Consider the following 23014-nt stretch of genomic DNA (forward strand, 5'->3'; position numbering starts at 1 on the left):
GCAATTATCATCACAAGAAGTCTAGTTAACATTCATAACCATACATAGTTATAGGTTTTTCCTTATGATGAGGACTTTTAAGATTGATTCTCTTCGCAACTTTCAAAAATGCAATATGGTATTTTTTAACTGCAGTCATCATGCTGTACATCACATGCCTTATTTATTTTATAGCTGGAAATTTATACCGTTTTACCCCCCTTCACCTCTTGCAGTCATCAGTCTCTTGTTATGACCAATCTATTCTCTATACTTACAAGCTTGTTTGAGAACCACTATTCTAACTGGAATGTCCTCTCAGACATCTGCACGGCTAGCAGCTCCTCAGGAAATGGCTCAGAATGCCACTTTCGCGAGGGCCACCCTGGCTGCTCTGTTCGCAATTTCATTGCCACTTGTAACTCCTCATTGAATTACACCTCTTACTCTTTTAATTTTCCACTCATGGGTCTTCCAACATACTATGTAACATTCTTATTTATCCTTGTTCTCGGCTCCCTCCTCATTAGAACGTGAGCTCCATGCAGGCAGGGCTGTCTGTTTTGTTCGCTGATGTATCTTCAGGGCCTACAACAGTGCCTGGCAGATGTTAAGCACATACTATGTATCTGGTAAATGATGGAGCGGTCAACATTTGTGCAAAACTAACATTGGTCAGTATATCCGCATATATTATCTCATTTATCTCTCAAATAATGCTAATGGTTAGACCATAGTATTATTTATGTTACACAGTGTTATTTCTGTTACATAGTTAAGAAGATTCTGTCACATTAAAGGTAAGTCACATATTAAGAAATGATGAAGCTAGAAAGTCAATAGAATAATTAAATATTTTAAAATATAGTCTCTTCTATATTACATGTCACACCACACTTTTCCAGAATCTGAATGGACAAGCAGACCTTTGCTGAGTGATTTGGGCAAGTACAGAGACAGAACAAAGATGAAAGACTCTTGGCCATAGTCAACCAGCCTCCGCCTCAGGTTCATGACTAAAAGAGAAAAAGATTTTTTTCCTCCAACACAAAGCATGGCGTTTACTGCAATAAGGACTTTTTCTCAATCTACTTGCTGTGACTCTATTATTCTGTGTTGCTTGAACTGGGGCACATGTACCCTCAGGGAATATCAGGAGGTGGAAAAGTGTAACAATAATGAAAGTATAAAGAATAAGTATTTAAAGCATGAGAATAGTAAAATAAAGCCCCAGAATAATCACTGAACATGTTGTAAGAGAATCCCATTACTCAATATGGAAAGACGACAAGTTCTCTAAAATGCCAGCTGCAAATTAGAAACAAATTCAAATATACTGTTCATTTAATTCATTTATTAACTGCTTATTGAGTGTATACTCATGCACTGAATATATATGAACACTGGACAAAGCCTCTACCCTCACGGAGCTTACAGAACCACTGATCGAGGCAGACAATACAGAGATAGAAAATTCAATGTAACTTTTAAAATAACATAGGAAATGCCATGGATATTTCAAGCTGAGGAGAAGGGACTATTTAGGCTGTTTTCCTTGGCAGCCCCCATGAGGCGCACTTACTCGCCCCTGATAGGAGGGGTATCGGGGAGGGAAATGCTGAGAAGTACACTACTCAGATGTACTTACTGTGACGATCCAGCACTAGAGACAGGAAATTGGTCGCTGGGTGCCAGGAGAGTCAGCTTCATGCTTCTGCTTAAGAGCAGCGTTTTCCATCCTACAGACCCCAGAAACATGCCTCCACGGCACACTAATCGGTGCAGGACTGGTAATGGGTGTCCAAGGATAAAAGGGAGTCACCGTGGGTCAGAAAGATTAGTGGGAGACACTGAGTACTCTATTTTTGCTTGCAGATGCAAGATACCCATTAGTCTAGTACATGCTCTAAGGAGTACTTAAGAAACAAATCTCTTTAATGTCCGTCTAACCATTTGTTTCCTTTATTTACTTGAACAGAGCCTGTGTTTGTGTGTGTTGCTGTTTTTTCTTTTTCGTCTTCTTATTGAAAAACTGTTCCTTATTGAATAGAAAGTATCACTGATCATTAGATGTACCATTACCTTATTTGCCACCAGGAAAGAAAAAAATGTTCTGCCAATAATCATTGCAATAGATTGTGAATTGTGAGATATATTATGATTCAAGGGGTGTTAACATGTGAAACCTAGACTTGTTGGATGCAATCAAATTTGATACTTAGACTTGCCAAACTATGAGGGGGTTTCCTCTCTGAGCTGGGCTAAGTTGTGATTGTCTACTCTTGTTAGTTAGTTCAGTCACTCAGTCATGTCTGACTCTTTGCGACCCCGTGAACCACAGCATGCCAGGCCTCCCTGTCCATCACTAACTCCAAGAGTCTACACAAACCCATGTCCATTGAGTCAGTGATGCCATCCAACCATCTCATCCTCAGTCATCCCCTTCTCCTCCTGCCCTCAATCCCTCCCAGCATCAGGGTCTTTTCAAATGAGTCAGCTCTTTGCATCAGGTGGCCAAAGTATTGGGGCTTCAGCTTTAACATCAGTCCTTCCAATGAACACCCAGGACTGATCTCCTTTAGGATGGACTGGTTGGACCTCCTTGCAGTCCAAGGGACTCTCAAGAGTCTTCTCCAACACCACAGTTCAAAAGCATCAGTTCTTCAGTGCTCAGCTTTCTTTGTAGTCCAACTCTCACATCCATACATGACCACTGGAAAAACCATAGCGTTGACTAGACGGACCTTTGTTGACAAAGTAATGTCTACACTTGTTACTTTGTTGTAATCAACATGAAATGGATTTTACAGGATACTAAAGTTGTGGCACAGATAACCCCCTGATCAACAGGTTTGTGTTCCCTTTCCACAGGATAGAACATATTTGGTGCTGTGGAGCAGGACCACAGGTGATTCTGTGTGTGTGTGTGCACGCGTGCACGTGCACGTAGTTGGGTGTACACCAAAATGCTTGAGGTTGAGGCAATACACAACCTCAGAATATTACGGACATGGCATGAGATAATTTTACTTTCATTTTCATTTACTTTCAATCATGTTTCGATTTGGGGATAAAGGATGGGTTGGAAAAGTTGAAATTTTGGAAGAAGTATATCTGGACCCCGGGAGACCCTTGAAGAATACACTGCAAAACTCGAGGCCAAGAGATGTGTTCACTGGCCATGCCAATAGAAATGAAGACTGATGTTTTAGAATTATTTTACAGATAAATCCTCTAGGACTTGGTAGAACATTTTGTTTCAAAATGCTACTTTGCCTATTATGCAGGTGTTGTGAGACAGACAGTTCAGGAGACAACTGCCATTGAAAAGATAGCTTGTTACTCACATTTTCCAAGAGGAGGGGGCAGGAGACACCCTGCAGAGCCACATGAGGAAGCACCAAGTCTATCAGGAGGCAGATGGGGCGAGGGGAAGGCATGGGCAGTGGCCTTAATTGTGGCTTCTGTGGGAGAGGTAAGAAAAGGCAGGGTAAGCAGGCTTAAGATCGGCTAGTTTGAGTAAGTTCAGCACACTCTTGCATATCAGGGCTTTCTCTAGTTGTCTGGGTGTCTCGGGTACCTAGCCCTGTGACGATTCAGGCAGAAGAACATTGCCTTCTAGAATGTAAAAGCCAGATAGAGGAAGAGTTTCAGAGTATGGGCTCTGGTTTGGTTAGTTTGCATATGAAAGTTATGCTCCACGGAAAATCATTTGGTATCTCTAAGAACTGACTAGATCAGTCTATCCCCATCAGCAAGGTCTCCAGTGCCACAGCATCAAGAATCCAGAAAATACGAAAATATAATATAGTTAATACAGAGAAATGATTAAGTCAAAAATAGTTTCATCTTGGATGACTATGGAATGAAAATGTTGTTAAAATTTATTAAGCACGTATTCTCTGCTTCAAGATCAGTGTGTGTGTGTGTGTGTGTGTTGTGTCTGACTCTCTGCAATCCTTTGGACTGTAGCCCAATAGGCTCCTCTGTTCATGGGAATCTTTAGGCAAGAAGACTGGAATTAGTTTCCATTTTCTACTTCAGGGGATCTTCCCAACCCAGTGACAGAACCCACGTCTCCCGCATGTCCTGCGTTGCAGGCAGATTCATTACTAGCTGAGCCATTAGAGAAGCTTTATTAATTCATAAAGTGACATTATGACAGGGGCACTATTTTTAGCTGAATTTTACAGCAGTGATGTTGAAGAAGTCTGAGAGTTTGTGCTCTGTCCCTTAGGACATGCTCCCTCATAGCTTGATTTTAGATGGATTTCAGGTGCTTTGGTGATATCTTGGGTAGAACTATTAATATGTAGGATACAATAATAGTAATTTGTTGTTGTTGTTTTTCAATCTCTAAGTCATGTCTGACTCTTTGCAACACCATGGACTGTAGCATACCAGGCTCCCCTGTCCTTCACTATCTCCTGGAGGTTGCCAAGATTCATGTCCATTGGGTCCGTGATGCTATCTAATTATCTCATCCTCTGCCTCCCCCTTCTCCTTTTGCCTTCAATCTTTTCTAGCATCAGGGACTTTTCCAATGAGTTAGTTCTGTGCATCAGGTGGCCAGAGTATTGGAGATTCAGCTTCAGCTTCAGCATCAGTCCTTCCAATGAATATTCAGGGTTGATTTCCTTTAAGATTGACTGGCTTGATCTCCTTGCTGTCCAAGGGACTCACAACAGTCTTCTCCAGCACCACAATTCAAAGCACCAACTTTCTGACACTCAGCCTTCTTTATGGTCCAACTCTCATATCCATACATGACTACGGGAAAAACCATAGCTTTGATTATATGAACTTTTGTCAACAAAGTGATGTCTCTGCTTCTTAAAACACAGTCTAGGTTTGTCACAGCTTTCCTTCCAAGGAGCAAACATTTTTAAATTTCATGGCTGCAGTGATTTTGGAGCCCCCCAAAATAAAATCTGTCACTGCTTCCAATTTCTCCCCTTCTATTTGCCATAAAGAGAATGGACCAGATGCCATAATTTTGGTTTTTTAAACGCTGAGCTTCAAGCCAGCTTTTTCAACTCTTCGCTTTCACCCTCATCAAGAGGGTGTTTAGTTCCTCTTCACTTTCTGCCACTTTAGAGTGGTGTCATATGCATATAAACTACAGTTTTGTTTAACAGAAACTTACACTATACTTCCTATACTCTGGACACTGTCCTAGAGTGTCGAGACAAGCTTTACAAATCCTACTTTATTTAATCCCATAACAGCACTTCAAGGTACATATTATTATCCTTATTTTATTCATATTTTTAATCACCTTAATAGTTGTCAATTTATGGAATACCCTAATGAGCTATGCACTACACTAGGCATTTCCTGTAAACTAACTTAATTCCATCACGTAAGACAAATGTGATTATTTCCAATTTTAAAAAAATCTAATGCATAGCAGCTTCCATTTTTTGGACTATCACAAGGCCTTCCTTTTATGAATTCCATAAATGTGAGCTTCTGTTGTGATTAGAATTATCCCGTTTTACAGACTGGAAATTAAGTCTCATTAGTTTAAGTGACTTGACCAACAATGTTACATGGCCACAGATCACCCTGGTGTAGATCTGAATTTTGGTATGTTTATTCGATTCTTCAACCCAACCCACCTTATTTAATCCTATAAGAATACTTTGAGGTACATATTATTACCCTCATTTTATTCATATTTCTTGGGCTTCCCTTGTGGCTCAGCTGGTAAAGAATCTGCCTGCAATGCGGGAGACCTGGTTCGATCTCTAGGTTGGGAAGATCCCTTGGAGAAGGGAAAGGCTACGCACGCTAGTATTCTGGCCTGGAGAATTCCATGAACTGTATAGTTCACTGGGTCGCAAAGAGTTGGACACGACAGAGTGACTTTCACTTCACTTATTCATATTTTTAATCACCTTAATAGTTAATAACCACCTTAATACAGCTTTATTTCAATGTTTCATAAATTTGGGTTTCTTCACAGGATTTCACAAAATTGGACAGTGCCTGGGCTGAATTTTATGCCCTGTCAAAATTCATGGATTGGAACCTTTCCCTCAGCCCCTCAGAATGTGACTGCATTTTGAGGCTGGGGCTTTGTCTATGCAGTCACTTTTTGCTGCACTGGGTCTGGGCTGCGCGAGTGGGGTTTCTCTAGGTGTGGTGAGCCGGGGCTCCTCGGTAGCCGTGGTGGCTTCTCTTGCTGAGGAGCACAGGCTTCAGGGCATGTGGGCTGCAGCAGTTGTAGCTCACGGGCTCAGTTGCCCAATGGCATGTGGAATCTTCCTGGAGCAGGGACTGGACCCATGTCCCCTGCCCTGTCAGGCAAATTCTTAACACCTGGACCACCAGGGAAGTCCAAATTTGGGTTTTTAAAATGATATTTAAGGTAAAATGAGGTCACGGTCTCATCACTTCACTGCAAATACATGGGAGAATAATGGAAATAGTGGGAGACTTTATTTTGGGGGGCTCCAAAACCACTGCAGATGGTGATTGCAGCCATGAAATTAAAAGACGCTTGCTCCTTGGAAGAAAAGCTATGACCAACCTAGACAGCATATTAAAAAGCAGAGACATTACTTTCCCAACAAAGGCCCATCTAGTCAAAGCTATGGTTTTTCCAGTAGTCATGTATGGATGTTGACAGTTGGACTATAAAGAAAGCTGAGTGCCAAAGAATTGATGCTTTTGAACTGTGGTGTTGGAGAAGACTCTTGAGAGTCCCTTGGACTGCAAGGAGATCCAATCAGTCCATTCTGAAGGAAATCAGTCCTGAATATTCATTGGAAGAACTGATGCTGAAGCTGAACTCTAAAACTTTGGCCACCTGATGTGAAGAACTGACTCACTGGAACAGACCCTGATTCTGGGAAAGATTGAAGGCGGGAGGAGAAGGGGACGACAGAGGATGAGATGGTTCGATGGCATCACTGACTCAATGGACATGAGTTTGAGCGAACTCCGGGAGTTGGTGATGGACAGGGAGGCCTGGTGTGCTGTAGTCCATGGGGTTGCAAAGGGTCAGACACGATTAAGTGACTGAACTGAACTGAGATTATGAGGTTGTAGATTAGGGTGGCTCTAACCCATTATGACTTGTGTGCTTATAAGAAAAGGAAATTAAGACCCAGCACACGCAGAGAGAAGATGACGTGAAGGCGCAGGGAGAAGACAGCCATCTTCAAGCCAAGGGGACGGCCTGAAAAACCAAGCCTGCTGATCCCTTGAGCACAGACGTCTAGCCTCCAGAACTTCGTGAGAAAATGAATGTCTGTTTAAGTCACGTAGTCCAGGGTATTTTGTTATGGCTGACCTAGGAAATGAACAGTTAACAGTGAGTTTCCACTACAAAACGAAAGCAGAAAGCCAGAGTCTTAGGTAGTTAGTCACACAGGCTGTTTGACGAGTCTGATTGCTTTCCTAAATTCACTAACCCTGAGGTCAGATGACTTCCTGGGATAAAAGCCAGCTTCCTCTTGTTGTTACCTCAGCCCCTGGTCTGCAGACGTTTTCTTCTTCTTCTAACTTCCCTTCCGGTGGCAGAGGAGATTAATATTAGAGAAACAAAAGTCCAGAAGGCTAAGGGTGCCACTCTCACTTCCTCTCCTCCCGTAACCCAGCACTGCTTTGAATAGGGGCAGTGCCCTGGGGCACCACGCCGGGGAGAGACACTGCAGCGCCTCGGGGGCTGCCCTGGCCGGCACAGACAGAGGGTCATGCTTTCACAGAGCCCCTTCTGGTCACAGAAAATGCCAGGATGATGGCTCGTGCCCGCCGGGCTGCGGCTCTGATCCCGGCCATGGCCATCCTCTCCTGCCTGAGAACCGAGAGCTGGGACCCTTGCGTCCAGGTAAGCGGCTAGAGTCCGCGCGGCTTCCCTGAGCTTGGCTTTGCTTCTGAAAAACGGCTCTCTGCTCAGTTTCCCTGTGCTGGGCCCTGGTTAGGTTCATTTGCAAACAGACATAAATTACTTTAACGTAAGAAACCGCAGGAATCAAATGATTCATGGTTACAGGGCATTAACAGGCAGCCCGAGGCATGTGCCCCACTGAGGAATAGGAACTTTAGGCCAGACAGACCTGCTTAGAATCACTATTGTTCCACATCTGGGCTATGTGACTTTGAAGAAGTCATTAAACCTCTCTGAGACTAGTTTTTACATCAATAAGAGAACCATAGACTTTAATAGAAAGTTGTAAGAAGCCTGCTTCCTGTCACTCCTTTCTGCTGGTGGTTTGTACACTGTTTCGAGCTCTTGCTTTGCCCCTTTCAGTATCAGGAAGATTTGTTTGTTTGTTTGTTTTGTCTCTTAATAGAAAGAACCGTCTATGTAGACTTCAGATTTATAAGTCTAGTCTAGTTCTGTCCAAAAAAAAGAAAATAAAAAGAGTTGGAAAAGAAAAGGAGAAACAGAGAGATAAAGACAGAGACAGGGTAATAGAGAACAAGAGACAGGGAAAGAGGCAAGATATCAGCTAATGCAATGCTTTCTTTGTGAAACACCAGCCAGCTGGTTTGTAATCTCATTCAGAAAGCGTCTCCTGTTTTTTCCCCCTGCATGGACTTGACTATTGCTTTGGAAACCCACAGCAGCAGCAAACAGCCACAGAAACGTCCTGGGATTTAGGGTGTGGGAGAAACTCAAAAAAAGCATAGCCAGTCAGAGTCCAGACATTGAGGACATGGGGGAATTCGTGCAACGTGTAAGAAGACAAACTTGTCATCCCAAGTCCTCTGTCCCGCCACTCCCTGCCCACACCCGGCTCACTGTCCTCCTCTCTGCGTGTCTCCTGCTGTTCAATCAGTGCATATAGATCCCCCAGTTACGGTCATCCTGGGATAAAATCACAGCTTCTCCTGGCTCCTCCCCTTTCCCATGCCCCAGATGCTCTCATTTTCCAAAACTCTGTCCATCACCTCAGCGCCACCCTAGGGCAGATTCCCAGTTCCTCTGGCCTGATGCTTGGGCAGTGACCAGTCTCCTGACCCCACAGCCTGCTTCTTTTAATCTAATCTTCTCATATTCATCTGCTGTTTGTTTGTTGTTGTTTTTCGAGGTCCAACTCTAAGATATTACTGTCCGTAAAAGCTTTTAATAATTCTCCATCACTGTCAGGGACCTTTTCCTACCATGGTGCCCTTTGCACTCATGATTTCCTCTAGCTAGAATGAATGCCTTTCCCCTAGATGAGTGTTGTTCAATGGGTCACGTGAAGTATTTAAATTTAAATAATACATTTAACTAAATTCAACTAAATTTTTATTTAACCACATTAACGTAATTTTAACTAGCTAAATTTAAAACGATGCTTTAAACTATGTTCTAGTAGCCATATTAAAAATATTAAAAGTAGGTGAATTTAATTTTAGTAGTATTTTTATTTAACTCTTTATTAAAAATACTATTTCAAAATGTAATATGTACTAGACTATTAGCAAGATATTTTATGTTTTTTCTTCGGTACTGAGTCCTTGAGTTTTAGCACATATTATATCATTTATTTTACATTTATTATATTAAACTATCCACATTTCTCATATTCAATAGCTGTGTGTGGCTTGTGGTTACCCAATTGGACAATACAGCCCTAGATATGTTCATAGCTTAATCCCTCACTTTATTCAAATTTCTGCTTAAATGTTACCTCCTCTGGGAAGCCTTCCTTGATTGCCTCATATAAAGCTCCTCACTCCCTGTATTTGCCTTTAATGTCCTATGCTACTTATTTTTATTGGTTTAAAAAATATTTATGTGTTTATTTGGCTGCAGTGGGTCTGAGTTGTGGCATTCAGGATTTTTTTTTTAGTTGTGGCTTGCAAACTCTTAGTTGCGGTATCTGGGATCTAGTTCTCTGACCAGGGGTTGAATCCAGGCCCCTTGCATTGGGAACACAAAGTCCAGTTACTGGACCACCAGGGAATTCCTGGTGCTTTACTGCTTTTTTTTAATAGCACATCATTGTGTGTGTGTATATATATACGTGTGTGTGTGTGTGTGTGTGCACGCTCAGTTGTGTCCAACTTTTTGCAACCCCATAAACTGCAGTCCACCAGTCTCTATCTATGGGATTTTCCAGGCAAGAACATTGGAGGGGCTTGCCATTTCCTTCTCCAGCGGATCTCTCCCAGCCAGAGATCGAACCTGGGTCTCATGCAGTGCAGGCGGTTTCTTTATGAACTGAGCCACCAGGGAAGCCCCTACATACGCATATATAAAATACATGTAGTGTGTGAATGCAGATATCTATTGCTCATTATTCGTCTTCATGTTGAAACGGTACTTGTAAAAGGGCAAGATCATTGCTGGTTTTACCTGTCACTCTGTCCCAGTGCCTAGCGTGTGTGGTTGCTCAATTTGTACATGTTAAACGACTTAAACGTATTGCCGTAGGACAGAGTATAGGGCCCTCCGGACCTGGCTCTGGCTCCCCATCTGGTTTAGGTTTCACACCCTGCCACACTCCATCTAAGCAGAGCTAGTTTTCCACCTCTCTGTACTCACACTCTTCCCTCGTTCTTCCTCTTTCCACGTATCCAAATCTCACTTGTCCTTCCAGATTTGCCTTGAAATTTTCCCTTTCTTGGAAGCCTTCTATACAATCTACAGTCTCAGAATCCAAGATTGATATCTACCTTTTCTGAACCAAAGGGAACATTTTCCAAGCCTGGTTTAAGACCCTTTTCACGAATGAGTTGTGCTCCCACCATATCCCTTACTCTAGATGGGGAGCTGATGGAAGTCTGGAGCCATATACAAATATTTATTGAGCATTAATCATTTTCTGGGTATCATTCTGAGTGCTGGAGACATAACAGAGAGCTAGATTCTCAAAGTTTACAATCTAGAGAGGGAAACAAACAGTATATATCCAACAATCACACAGAAGGCATCATGTTAGATAGTGATGTCTCCCATGAAGGAGAATAAAAGAAGGTAAGGGATGACCCTGGCCCCATTCTCTATTAGACAGTATGGGCTGTGCAGATGCTCTGAGGAATAACATTTCAAGATCAAGTGAATAAAGTAAAGAGCTGCACTGTGGCCTGTGAGACTTTACACGTATTACTTCATCTTGCTGAATTCTTATTCTTTAAAAGGTTTATTTGCAGATTAAATTCAAGTATGTAACATGTAAGACCTAAGCCTCATATAGTGGAGAATTAATAATAGCCAATAATAATACATGTTCACAATGTATTGATCATTTACACTGTAATAGGCTTTGAGATAATCTCTTTAAAAACCTTATCTCATTAATCCTTTTAACAGATTCTATGGGTTTTAAACTGAAAACCAAAATTAGCTGGCTTAAGCAAAGAATTTTGTTGAAGAATCACAGAATAAGGAAACTAAATGGGAAGTTGGAGAACAAGGCTTACAAGGAATTTGGGAATATGGGATAGATATCAGCTTAGGAACCAAGGCAGTATCAAGGGTTATGTTCCACCACCGGAGTCTGTGCACGTCAAATTTGTCCTCGTTTCTATCTCATTTGCTCAAAGGTCAGTGACCCAAGTGAAAGTGAAATTTGTTCAGTTGTGTCCGACTCTTTGTGACCCAGAATTCTCCAGGCCAGAATACTGGAGTCGGTAGCCTTTCCCTTCTCCAGGGGATCTTTCCAATCCAGGGATTGAACCCAGGTCTCCCGCATTGCAGGCAGATTCTTCACAAGATGAGCCACAAGAGAAGCCCAAGAATACTGAAGTGGGTAGCCTATCTCTTCTCCAGCGGACCTTCCTGACCCAGGAATTGAACTGGGGTCTGCTGCATTGCAGGCTGATTCTTTATCAGCTGAGCTATGAGTGATCCAAGGGAAAGAATAAAATTGGCAAAAATTGGGCTATGACCAAGGAAGTGCTGAAGACTTGACTGGAAGTCTCTTTAAGCTTGTATACAATGAGAGGTATATTTAGAAAAACAATAGCAACAACACAATGCCTTCCTGCAAATCACAGGGAAGAGCTAGGGTGACATCTAGGACTTTTGGACTCTAGTGCTTCAGATCTTCACCACGAGGCTCCATTGCTTCTTGCTGAATGCTGCCATTGAGACAGCAGAGGTTAAACATTGGGTAGGTGCTTTTCCCTTCCTAATCTAGAGTAAGACCTTTCATAAGAATGAAGTGAATGGATAAATGAAGGGATAAGTGGATGGATGAACAGATGATCAGGTGATGGATGATTGGATGGATGGACGTTTGAAAGAAGGTTGACTGGTCTCTTTGCTTGTCCCAGTAGCCTCCAAGGCTGTAGTCTAGGAGAGGAGAGTTGCTGAGAAGTCTGCTAAGGTGCATGCAGAAAGATACTGCATCTAATATCTAATCATTTCAGGTTGTTCCTAACATCAGTTACCAATGCATGGAGCTGAATCTCTACAAAATCCCCGACAACATCCCCGTATCAACCGAGATGCTGGACCTGAGCTTTAACTACCTGAGACATTTAGGCAGCCATAACTTCTCCAGGTTCCCAGAACTGCAAGTGCTGGATTTATCCAGGTAATGCATGAGTTCTACCACTGTACAAGGAGAAATGTTCCTGGTATTGTCATTTCATTCTCAAGTCAGAAAACCTGATTCATGAGGTCTCCTTTTCGTTCACTTAATTATTCACTCAACAGACAACTTACTTATTACATAACTTTGGGCAAGCTATCTCCCTTCTTCAGGTCTCAGCTTTTTTATTTGTGAAAGCAGTTGGAGGAGACAGTTTCTAAGGAAAATTCTATCTCTGATTTTCTCTTAAGTCAGGGGAGTAAATTGACTTGAACTCTTTCATCAGCAAATATTTATTGACTACTTGCTGCTATATGTTGTTCACTCTGCTAGAAAACAAGAATATGTTGATATTTAACACACAACCCTAGCTATTAAGGAGGGCATATCCACTTAAAAGAATTAATATGTTAAACCTGAGCATGGTGCTGGGCATATAGTAGGCATTCAATACATGTTCCTTGATTCTGATTTTGGATTTTGAACCTGAGATAAAGATAGTAATATATAAGAGTAGGTGACAAGTTATTTGAAAACTAGAGGCAATACTTTGTGCTGTACAGAAAAGGGGACTTCTATGCAGAGAGCCACCGGACTTCCCTAATGGCTCAGTGGGTAAAGAATCCACCTGCAATGCAGGAGAGCTGGGTTCAATCCCTCGGTTGGGAATATTCCCTGTGGGGGGGTATGGCAACCCACTCCAGTATTCTTGCCTGCAGAATCCCCATGGTCAGAGGAGCCTGGTGGGCCAAAATCCATGGGGTCACAAAAAGTTGGACACAACTGAGTGACTAACACACAGATGCAGTGAGTAACTTAGACAGAGTTCTTGAATGGAGTTGGATTCAGATAATGTCTAGAATATTGAAAGTGAGGTACAGGATAGGGAATTAGGAAGATACAAGAAAGCCAAAGAGAAAGATGCATGTTCAAAGGAAAACATCTGCAGTAAGAACGAACAGTGACTAGTATTTTCTTTTCTGATACAACGAAGTATATCATTCATTAGAGTAGGTGAAGTTATTATCATCATTTTGGGGAGAACTGAATCTTATTCCTAAAATATTTTCATCATTAGGGACCTTATTTAGAAAAGTAATACATAATGGGCTATAATCTCTATAAGAGTTTGTGAAAAGTGGAGAAACATATGTGACATTTTATCATAGAAACTCTTAATAAAGGATACAAGGATAGTAAATATTTCTGTAGAAGAGTGATCATCTGATGTTTTATACTCTAACTTAGATATTGATAGACTACAACAAAGGTAGGAACCAAGCATTTTGAAGGCAGAGACATGGAGCCCTATGGAAGTCAGAATACTTGAGCTGAGTCCTCCTCCAACATTTACTGCCATGTGGCCGGAGGCTCGTCTCTACATTTGACCTGAGTCTCAGTTTCATATCTGTAAAACATAAGTGATGAACCTTATACCATAGGGTTAAATGTGATACTGAGAGTAACATGGTATATATATTAAAAACCTTGCAAAGTGAACTTTATAACTATAAAATACTATTATAGCATTTCATTAGTTTCTAAATTTCAGTTTTCTGAGTAAGAATTTTGTCAAGAACTGTACCGAATTGAGGTAGCCAGAGCAATATTCTTAAATTTTAAAGAAAAATGGTTTCTCATCAGCGTCCCTTAAAATGGATCTTCGACCCACCATGTACCCAAGGAACTGCCCTCAGAAGCTTTAAATATGTTTCTAGAGAGAGGTTAGTTCCCTCTCCTGGTTAGCTGGGAGGAGATGCTAGATTAAGATAAGGACAGGTTATGGTGCAATAGCCGCTCTGCCTTCGCACCTCACTTCACAGTGTCTTCAGGTACCATCAATAACTCAACTTATTTTCAATGGATGCTTTTGTGATAGACCAGCCAGTCTTTTGTCCCTACAGAAATCTACTGATACATTTTTTTTTCCTTTTTGTAGATGAGCAAACAGAGGCTTGGAGAGTTTAAGTATATATTTACATGGCTTGTTGACAACAGGTCAGAGATTTGTATCCACAGCTCCTGCTTCCAGTTGTGTGTTCCCTTCACCTCCATCCTCTGCTTCTCTGAAGGGATGTCATTGTTGTTCGGTCACTAAGTCACGTGCAAATGTTTATGACCCCACGGACTGCCAGGCTCCTCCATCCGTGGGATTTCCCAGGCAAGAATACTGGAGTGGTTTGGTATTTCCTTCTCCAGGGGCTCTTTCTGACCCAGGGATCTAAACCAGGTCTCCTGTACTGGCAGGCTCATTCTTTCTCTTTGAGCCCCCTTATTCTGTGGGGAATTTTTCTTGAATGCTAAGGATATCTGTGACATTTAGGTATAATTTCTATATCTTTGAAATTGGCATTCAGCGGTCATTTATCATGCCTAGCAATTAACAACTGTCTATCTCATCTTACCAGTTGGATGTATAATCACAATTACGTGTTTCAGGAAACGGCTAAAGTTGATCTGGGGTTCAGTCTTCAGGTGCCCCAGTCATTCATCTTTAACTGATTTTCCTCTGTTGGGTGGGCTGCCTCTGCTTAGCATGTGTGCCTAGTGTGATGAAAAAGATTGTCATGGGCTAGTGTGACAGTACCAAATTTGCGGGACTTCTTTGTTTCATCTGCCTTGCTGGATACGTTTGCTTGTGCACCATTATATAGCATTGTTATATCTGTGTGGAGACCTAGATGACTGGGTTGATATTTCATTTTGGTTTTCTATTCAGCAGAAATATTATATAATCTGTATCTCTTTTTCTTGTAGATGCGAAATTAAGATTATTGAAGACAACACATTTCAAGGCCTAAACCACCTCTCCACCTTGATACTGACGGGAAACCCTATCCAGAGTTTAGCCTGGGGAGCCTTTTCTGGGCTATCAAGTTTACAGAAGCTGGTGGCCGTGGAGACAAACCTAGTATCTCTAGATGACTTCCCCATTGGACATCTCAAAACCTTGAAAGAGCTTAATGTGGCTCACAATTTTATCCATTCCTTCAAGTTACCTGAATATTTTTCTAACCTTCCCAACCTGGAGCACTTGGATCTTTCTAACAACAAAATCCAAAATATTTATTATGAAGATGTGAAAGTTCTACATCAAATGCCCCTACTCAACCTCTCTTTAGATTTGTCCCTGAACCCTTTAGAATTTATTGAACCAGGTACCTTTAAAGAAATTAAGCTCAATGGATTGACTCTGCGAAGTAATTTTAACAGTTCATATGTCATGAAAACTTGTATTCAAGGTCTGGCTGGTTTAAAAATCAACCGGCTGGTTTTGGGAGAATTTAAAAATGAAAGGAAGTTGCAAAAATTTGACAGATCTTGCCTGGAGGGACTGTGCAACCTGACCATTGAGCAATTCCGGATAGCGTACTTGAACAAATTCTCACGGAACGATACAGACTTATTTAATTGTTTGGCAAATGTTTCTATGATTTCTCTGTTGAGTATACCTTTAGGAAGTCTACAAGCCCTTCTTAAAGATTTTAGATGGCAACACTTAGAAATGATTAACTGTGACTTTGATAAGTTTCCTGCACTGGAGCTCCGTTCTCTCAAAAAGTTTGTTTTCACAGACAACAAAGATGTAAGCAGTTTTACTAAGACTGAGCTACCAAGCCTTCAGTATCTAGATCTCAAAAGAAATCACTTGAGTTTCAAGACCTGCTGTTCTCACACTGATTTTGGGACAACCAACCTGAAGCATTTAGATCTGAGCTTCAATGACGTCATTACCTTAAGTTCAAACTTCATGGGCTTAGAGCAGCTAGAACACCTGGATTTTCAGCATTCCACTCTGAAACAGATCAATGCTTTTTCAACGTTCCTATCACTCAGAAACCTCCGCTACCTTGACATCTCTTACACCAACATCCGGATTGTCTTCCACGGCATCTTTACTGGCTTAGTCAGTCTGCAGACCTTGAAAATGGCAGGCAACTCTTTTCAGAACAACTTGCTCCCTGACATCTTCACAGAGCTGACTAACTTAACCATCCTGGACCTCTCTAAGTGTCAACTGGAACAGGTGTCCTGGACGGCATTTCACTCCCTCCCTAGCCTTCAGGTGCTGAATATGAGTCACAACAAACTCTTGTCATTGGATACATTTCTTTATGAACCACTCCACTCGCTCCGGATCCTAGACTGCAGTTTCAACCGTATCACGGCCTCTAAGGAGCAAGAACTACGGAGTTTGCCAAGGAACCTCACTTGGCTAAATCTTACTCAGAATGAATTTGCTTGTGTTTGTGAACATCAGAGTTTCCTGCAGTGGGTCAAGGACCAGAGGCAGCTCTTGGTGGGAGCTGAGCAAATGATGTGTGCAGAGCCTGTAGATGGGAAGGTCATGCCAGTGCTTGGTTTCAGGAATGCCACTTGTCAGATGAGCAAGACGATCATCAGCGTGTCGGTTGTCACTGTACTCCTGGTATCTGTGGTAGGAGTCCTAGTCTATAAGTTCTATTTCCACCTGATGCTTCTTGCTGGCTGCAAAAAGTATGGCAGAGGTGAAAGCACCTATGATGCCTTTGTAATCTACTCGAGCCAGGATGAAGCCTGGGTGCGGAATGAACTGGTAAAGAACTTGGAGGAGGGCGTGCCCCCCTTTCAGCTCTGCCTTCACTACAGGGACTTTATTCCTGGGGTGGCCATCGCCGCCAACATCATCCAGGAAGGTTTCCACAAGAGCCGTAAGGTGATTGTCGTGGTGTCCCAGCACTTCATCCAGAGCCGATGGTGTATCTTCGAGTATGAGATTGCCCAGACCTGGCAGTTTCTGAGCAGCCGTGCTGGCATCATCTTCATCGTCCTGCAGAAGCTGGAGAAGTCTCTCCTGCGGCAGCAGGTGGAACTCTATCGCCTTCTGAACAGGAACACCTACCTGGAGTGGGAGGACAGTGTCCTGGGGCGGCATGTCTTCTGGAGAAGACTCAGAAAAGCCTTGCTGGCTGGTAAACCCCGGAGTCCAGAAGGAACAGCAGATGCAGAGACCAACCCGCAAGAAGCGACCACCTCCACCTGAGGAGGAGAATCCCCTGATGCGCTCCTTGCCCAGATGGATGCAGGGTGTGTTCAGTGAACAAGTAAATGCTGCCATGTACCAAGCATTGTGCTAAAGGCCGGTGATTCAGTGGGACGCGAGACCTATAGGACTGCCAGCCTCATGGAGCTTAGTGTACAGGGAATAGATACTGTGCCAAGATACAGAGCTTCCCGGGGGATGTTTCAGCAACTCAGCGAAGGAGTCCAGGGCAGGAAAGTCAACTAAACTCTTAGCCCATCGAACTGAATTAGAGCTAAGAGACTGGGCCTCCGTGAGAGTAAGAAAGGACAGACTTCTCCTGAGCCTTTCGAGTGGAAACCGCCTCAGGTTATATGTTTTAGGCATGTTAACAAGGTGTTTTTGGTCGTTTCGATTGATCTAGGTCTTGGCTTACTTTTCCTTTTCCTATTGAATATAGTTTAAATTCTACTTCCTGACCCAGAAGGCTCCTGATTCAGATTCCTCTCCACTTTACTTCAGTTCACAAACGTCCTGGTTATCCCTCGGCATGTTCTATTTATTAACTATTAGGTCCTGATATATTTTTGTCTTTATAAATCCAGTTCTCATTTTCCACGTCTTCTCTATACCATAAATAAAACTGTTAGAGACAGGCTGGACATATCCATATTTAACTACTATCTTTTGAGGAAATATGTAAAATACAGTCTATCATTTTGTCACTTGATGTCATTCTGAAGTTATTACCTAGTAAGTTATGACTGTCCTGAAGGTAGTATCAAAATAATTTGGTTGAAAGTGGCACTTATTGGAATAGAGGGAAATAGGTCCAACTTCCTGGCCTCATAATGAGAAATTCAGGTTAGAGGCAGGGTAAGAGGTGGGGTGACCTTCCAAGGTTGGTTTTTCTCGACGACCCCAGAAACATGTGGGCGGAGAGAGCTGGGGGACCACATAATGAGAACTGCAGCAGAATTTTTCTTGTGCAGCAAGTGAGTTTTATCTGATAGACCATTGAGTTTTTCATGGTATTTTGAAATGGTTTGAGGTAGGGAGCCTGCCTTCTTCTTTCCTGTTGGGTATCTCTCCATGACCACATTTAGGAAAAAGCAGATGTCATTTTCGAGAAAATAATGTCCCTGAGGTTACTGTGGGTCATGTTAAGGTGAATTCTTAGAAAAGCACACTCATCCAGCTTTGTCAGAAAGGTGCAAAGAAAGGGCAAAGAGGATGTTTGGAAAATACATTTGTCAAAACTGAGATATACGGCCACATTTAGGAATGTGTGTGACTGAGTGTTCCAGAGTGTATTTTGGTTGGAGCACGGTTGAAGTTGCTGAACATGCCTGAGTGTGTTTATAGGTCTCATGTGCCAGTGAAAGTGGGCATATGTGTTTGACCACACGCCTCTACGTGTTCCCATTCATGTTTGTGTGATCACATCTGCGTGGAAGAAAGTGTGATTACATTGCAAGGGGAGTATTTGTACTGATGTAGATGTCTCAGCTGCTTGACTTAGGTCCTCACTCCAGTGTTGGCATGTGACTTCTTATATACAAATGTCTGTGTTGATTCTCAGTAAGCTTGAAGGCATGGGTTTTTATGTGTGTCTAGGCTCTATGTAAGTGTGCATGCTCATATTTAAGTGTGCATTTTGTATCTGCGTGTTACTTCAAGCACATATGACTCCAAAGAGGAAAATCAAAACCCAATTGGAATATTTCCTGCATACAAGGCTGTCACTGGCCTTATTCCCACTGTTCCCCTCTCCCTACTTTGAATTGTGAAAACTTCAGGTGAAGTAGGCAAGAAAGGAAAGAAATGATATGACAGAAACGTAAGGGAAAGAAAGAGGAAATTTAGGCTTAGGACAGGTTCTTTGTAGTCATTCAAATTCTCTGGATTAAAGAGAGATGAAGGGTGGAATAGAAAGAAGAGAAAAATTAATACTAATGTCTCAAATTTGTGTAATATCCTATATCTTAGAATATATTTACACAATTATAACCACATTTGAATTTCTTATGATGCAAGTGGGGTTGCAGATAAAGAAGTAGTTTTACCATTTTACTGGTGTAAAACCAGAAGTTCAAGGAAGTAAAATGATTAGGCCACAGAGTAAAGTGGCAGGGCCTGAGCTGGGCTTTCAGCCGACACTGGGCAGCTCACTTTCCACTGCTTCATGGCTTAAGCTCACGAAACAGGAAGTGAAACTCCCTAACTTCTCTTTGTGGTTGACAGTAGTCAAGGGTTTTTCACTGAAACCATGAAACTCTAGGTAAATACATATGCATACATACATTATATATATATACTGAGTGATTTATTTATAATACCTTTCTTTCCATAAAGTGCATGAGGGAGATTAAAAAAGATAAAAAACTGTATGTGGACAAGTGTAGTTAGTTAGAACTAGAAAATCTTGATGAAGAACAGAAGAGGAAAAAAAGACACTGAGAGTAAACTTTAGCATGGTGGTTGCCTGCCCTGATTCCAAAGAGACTGCCTCTGTTGTTTTGAATAGCGTAGCTTTGGAGAAAGCCAAAACCCACAGTCCCCACTCACCTTCTGGACCTGAGATTTACTTCCCTGAGAGTCTAGTTAATTCAAATATAAAAAGGGGGTAGATTATTACTTTGCAAAACTCTTATATTAAAAATAGTACATGTTCAATACAAAGAGCACTTTCTAGGGGTGTAACCCTCCAGGGGGCTTCTTAGGTGGCTCAGTGGTAAAGAAACTGCCCGACAATGCAGGAGACGTGGGTTCAATCCCTGGGTTGGTAAGATCCCCTGGAGAAGGGAGTGGCAACCCACTCCAGTATTCTTGCCTGGAAAATCCCATGGACAGAGGAGCTTGTTGGTCTCCAGTGCATGGGGTCGCAAAGAGTCGGGCATGACTTAGCAATTAAACAAGAGCAGTCCTCTGGGACTTGATGAAGAGGCCACAGGGAGAAACACTGAGTGAGTGTTCTTCTCAGTTATACCATCTTAGCGATTGGTGTTTTCCCAACCTGTCAGACCACAGGAGGACTGGAAGTGTAACTAGGTAGCTTTCCTCTGTCTCAGCCTCCACCCACAGGGTTCTCAGAACCCCTGCTTCCTTCTGGACTCTATACCCTCTCTAGACATCACCAGCAGGTTCTGGGATGGTGGTGGTTGGGGGAAGTCTTCCAGGAACTCACAGGAGCCCTTACAAGAATGACTGGGATAAACAGCGTATCTCTTGATCTTTTGCTTCCCTAGCCCTGAGCTCAACGGCAGTCACATAACAGACATACTACACCTTCTTACTTGAAGAACTGATGAGTGCGCAAAGGATCATCTCTGCAGCAGATGATGGCCTCTGTTCTTCCCAGTCAAGGCTGCCAGATCCCAAGCACAGCTCTCTGTTGCCCATGCAGTCTCTGGGGCTCCAGAATTCCACTCCCTCCCCTGCCGGATGTTCTCAGTCACCTCCTCCACTTGGCTCCTTAACTCCAAATATTCCAAAAGACTTTGCAGAAGGGGAGTAGAGAACTTCTCTAATAATAATTATTCTTTGTGGCTATTTTTAAGCCCTATTCTGTTGTTTTATCTATGACATCAAATTTTAGGTCCCTACTATGTCTGTCCCTACTATGTCTATTAGATGGGCACTAATAATATCAGCATTGTTACCCATTAGGAGATGAAGGCTAACTCAAGTCCCACAGGTAGAAAATGGCAGAGCTTGGATTTAAACACAACAGACCTCTCAGTCCATTCTTCTTAGGACACCTCTGTGTTCAGGTGGGACCTTCCAGGAACCTGCTGGTGATTTCCGGAAAAGTAATAGAGCCCAGAAGGAGGCTTGGGTTCTGACTATCCCACGGATGGAGACCAAGTAAGAAAGAAACTCCCTGATTAGAATTAGCTCACTTGCGGTTCCACTGGTTGGCCAGGGCTCAACACCAGAATCCAGATATGATGGTTAAACCAAAGGGTGTGCAGTGGGCTGAAAAATGAGCTGTGTGAGAGATGTGAGGCAGAGCTTGAAATCAACCACTTCCTCCAACCGTGATGGACTAAGCCTTTCCCACTTCAGCTATCTTTCCTGATGGAATGAATTCTTCTCCATGAGGCTCCCAGCACTTTCATGTATATGCTGCTACTGCTAAGTCACTTTAGTCGTGTCTGACTCTGTGTGACCCCAGAGACGGCAGCCCACCAGGCTCCCCATCCCTGGGATTCTCCAGGCAAGAACACTGGAGTGGGTTGCCATTTCCTTCTCCAATGCATGAAAGTGAAAAGTGAAAAGTGAAAGTGAAGTCGCTTAGCCGTGTCCTACTCTTAGCGACCCCATGCACTGTAGCCTACCAGGCTCCTCCATCCATGGGATTTTCCAGGCAAGAGTACTGGAGTGGGGTGCCACTGCCTTCTCCATGTATATAGTTCTTTTCAAATGGCCTTCCAGATGGCTGCAACTGCTTCTGTATTTATAGCACTTCCCCACCAAGCTGTATTCAGAGAGCCTCTCTGCCACAAGGTTTCGAATAAGGCTATTCCCTTCTGTCCCTTCGTTAAATGGCAGGGATGTGTCACTGGAAATCAATGCGATAAGGAGATCGAGCGGGTATAGTCTGAGTCCATCAACTTTGGCAGTGCACGCTAGCACAGGATTTCAGCTGGACTGTCAGGAGGAGGAGGAGCAACAAAGCATGCCCTTTGGACAAATTTTCCTTCTGGTACCATGAGTCTCACTTCTTTTAGGCTGTTTAATAAGAGGCGCAAATAACTGATAATTTGGACTTAGAAATTTCAGCCTAGTAACTAGTATGTCAATAATCTATTTTGCTAAATGAAGAATACAGATGCTATGAAAATCATGAGTGGCTAGGAGTGGCTAGAAACTTCGGCTTTCATTTTCTTCCAAGGGAATATTCTAGCCATTATTGCTAAATACAAAGGGGAGGGCAGGTTTTTGTGTGTGTGTTTTTTTTTTTTAAACTGTTTGGACTTCTTTATGTGGCTACTAGTCTAACAGATGCATACAGACGGGTTTGAATCCTGGTCCTGCTGCACCCTTATGATATTATTTTGGACGATTTTCTTTAACTCTCTGATTTCACTTTGTTTCCTTGAATAAGAAGGGTAAACCTCTCTGATACTCTAGGATGACTACAGAGATAAAATAGAGAGGGGAAGGGAGATGGGGCACAGCTCTAAATTTACCTGCTTGAAGGGGCTATCTTAAGAATGAGAAAGAGGACTTTCCTGGTGGTCCAGGTGTTAAGAATCCATCTGCTAATTCAGGGGACATGGGTTCGATCCCTGGTCTAGGAAGATTCCACATGTTGTGGGGCAACTAAGTCTGTGTGCCACAACTCCTGGGCCCACAGGCACCACAGCCATGAGCCACAACAAGAGAGACACTGGGATGGGAAGCCCGTGCACCAGAGCTAGAGCGTAGCCCCTATTCACCACAACAAGAGAAAGCCTGCAGGCAGCGACCTAAACCCGGCACCACCAGAAATAAACACATAAAATTTGTTTTTAAGTGATAAAGATTCCAAGCCTGGCCTGAAGCT

General features: G+C 42.6%; 1 protein-coding gene across 1 annotated transcript; it reads left to right on the plus strand.

The window, feature by feature from the left end:
* On the plus strand, positions 7616–17513 carry TLR4 (toll like receptor 4). The gene is given in 3 exon segments (NM_001285574.1): positions 7616–7816; positions 12298–12464; positions 15219–17513. Coding segments are annotated over 3 exon segments (2526 nt in total). The 5' UTR covers positions 7616–7723; the 3' UTR covers positions 17485–17513.

The sequence above is a fragment of the Capra hircus genome, chromosome 8, assembly GCF_001704415.2.
Source record: "Capra hircus breed San Clemente chromosome 8, ASM170441v1, whole genome shotgun sequence".
NCBI lineage: Eukaryota > Metazoa > Chordata > Mammalia > Artiodactyla > Bovidae > Capra > Capra hircus.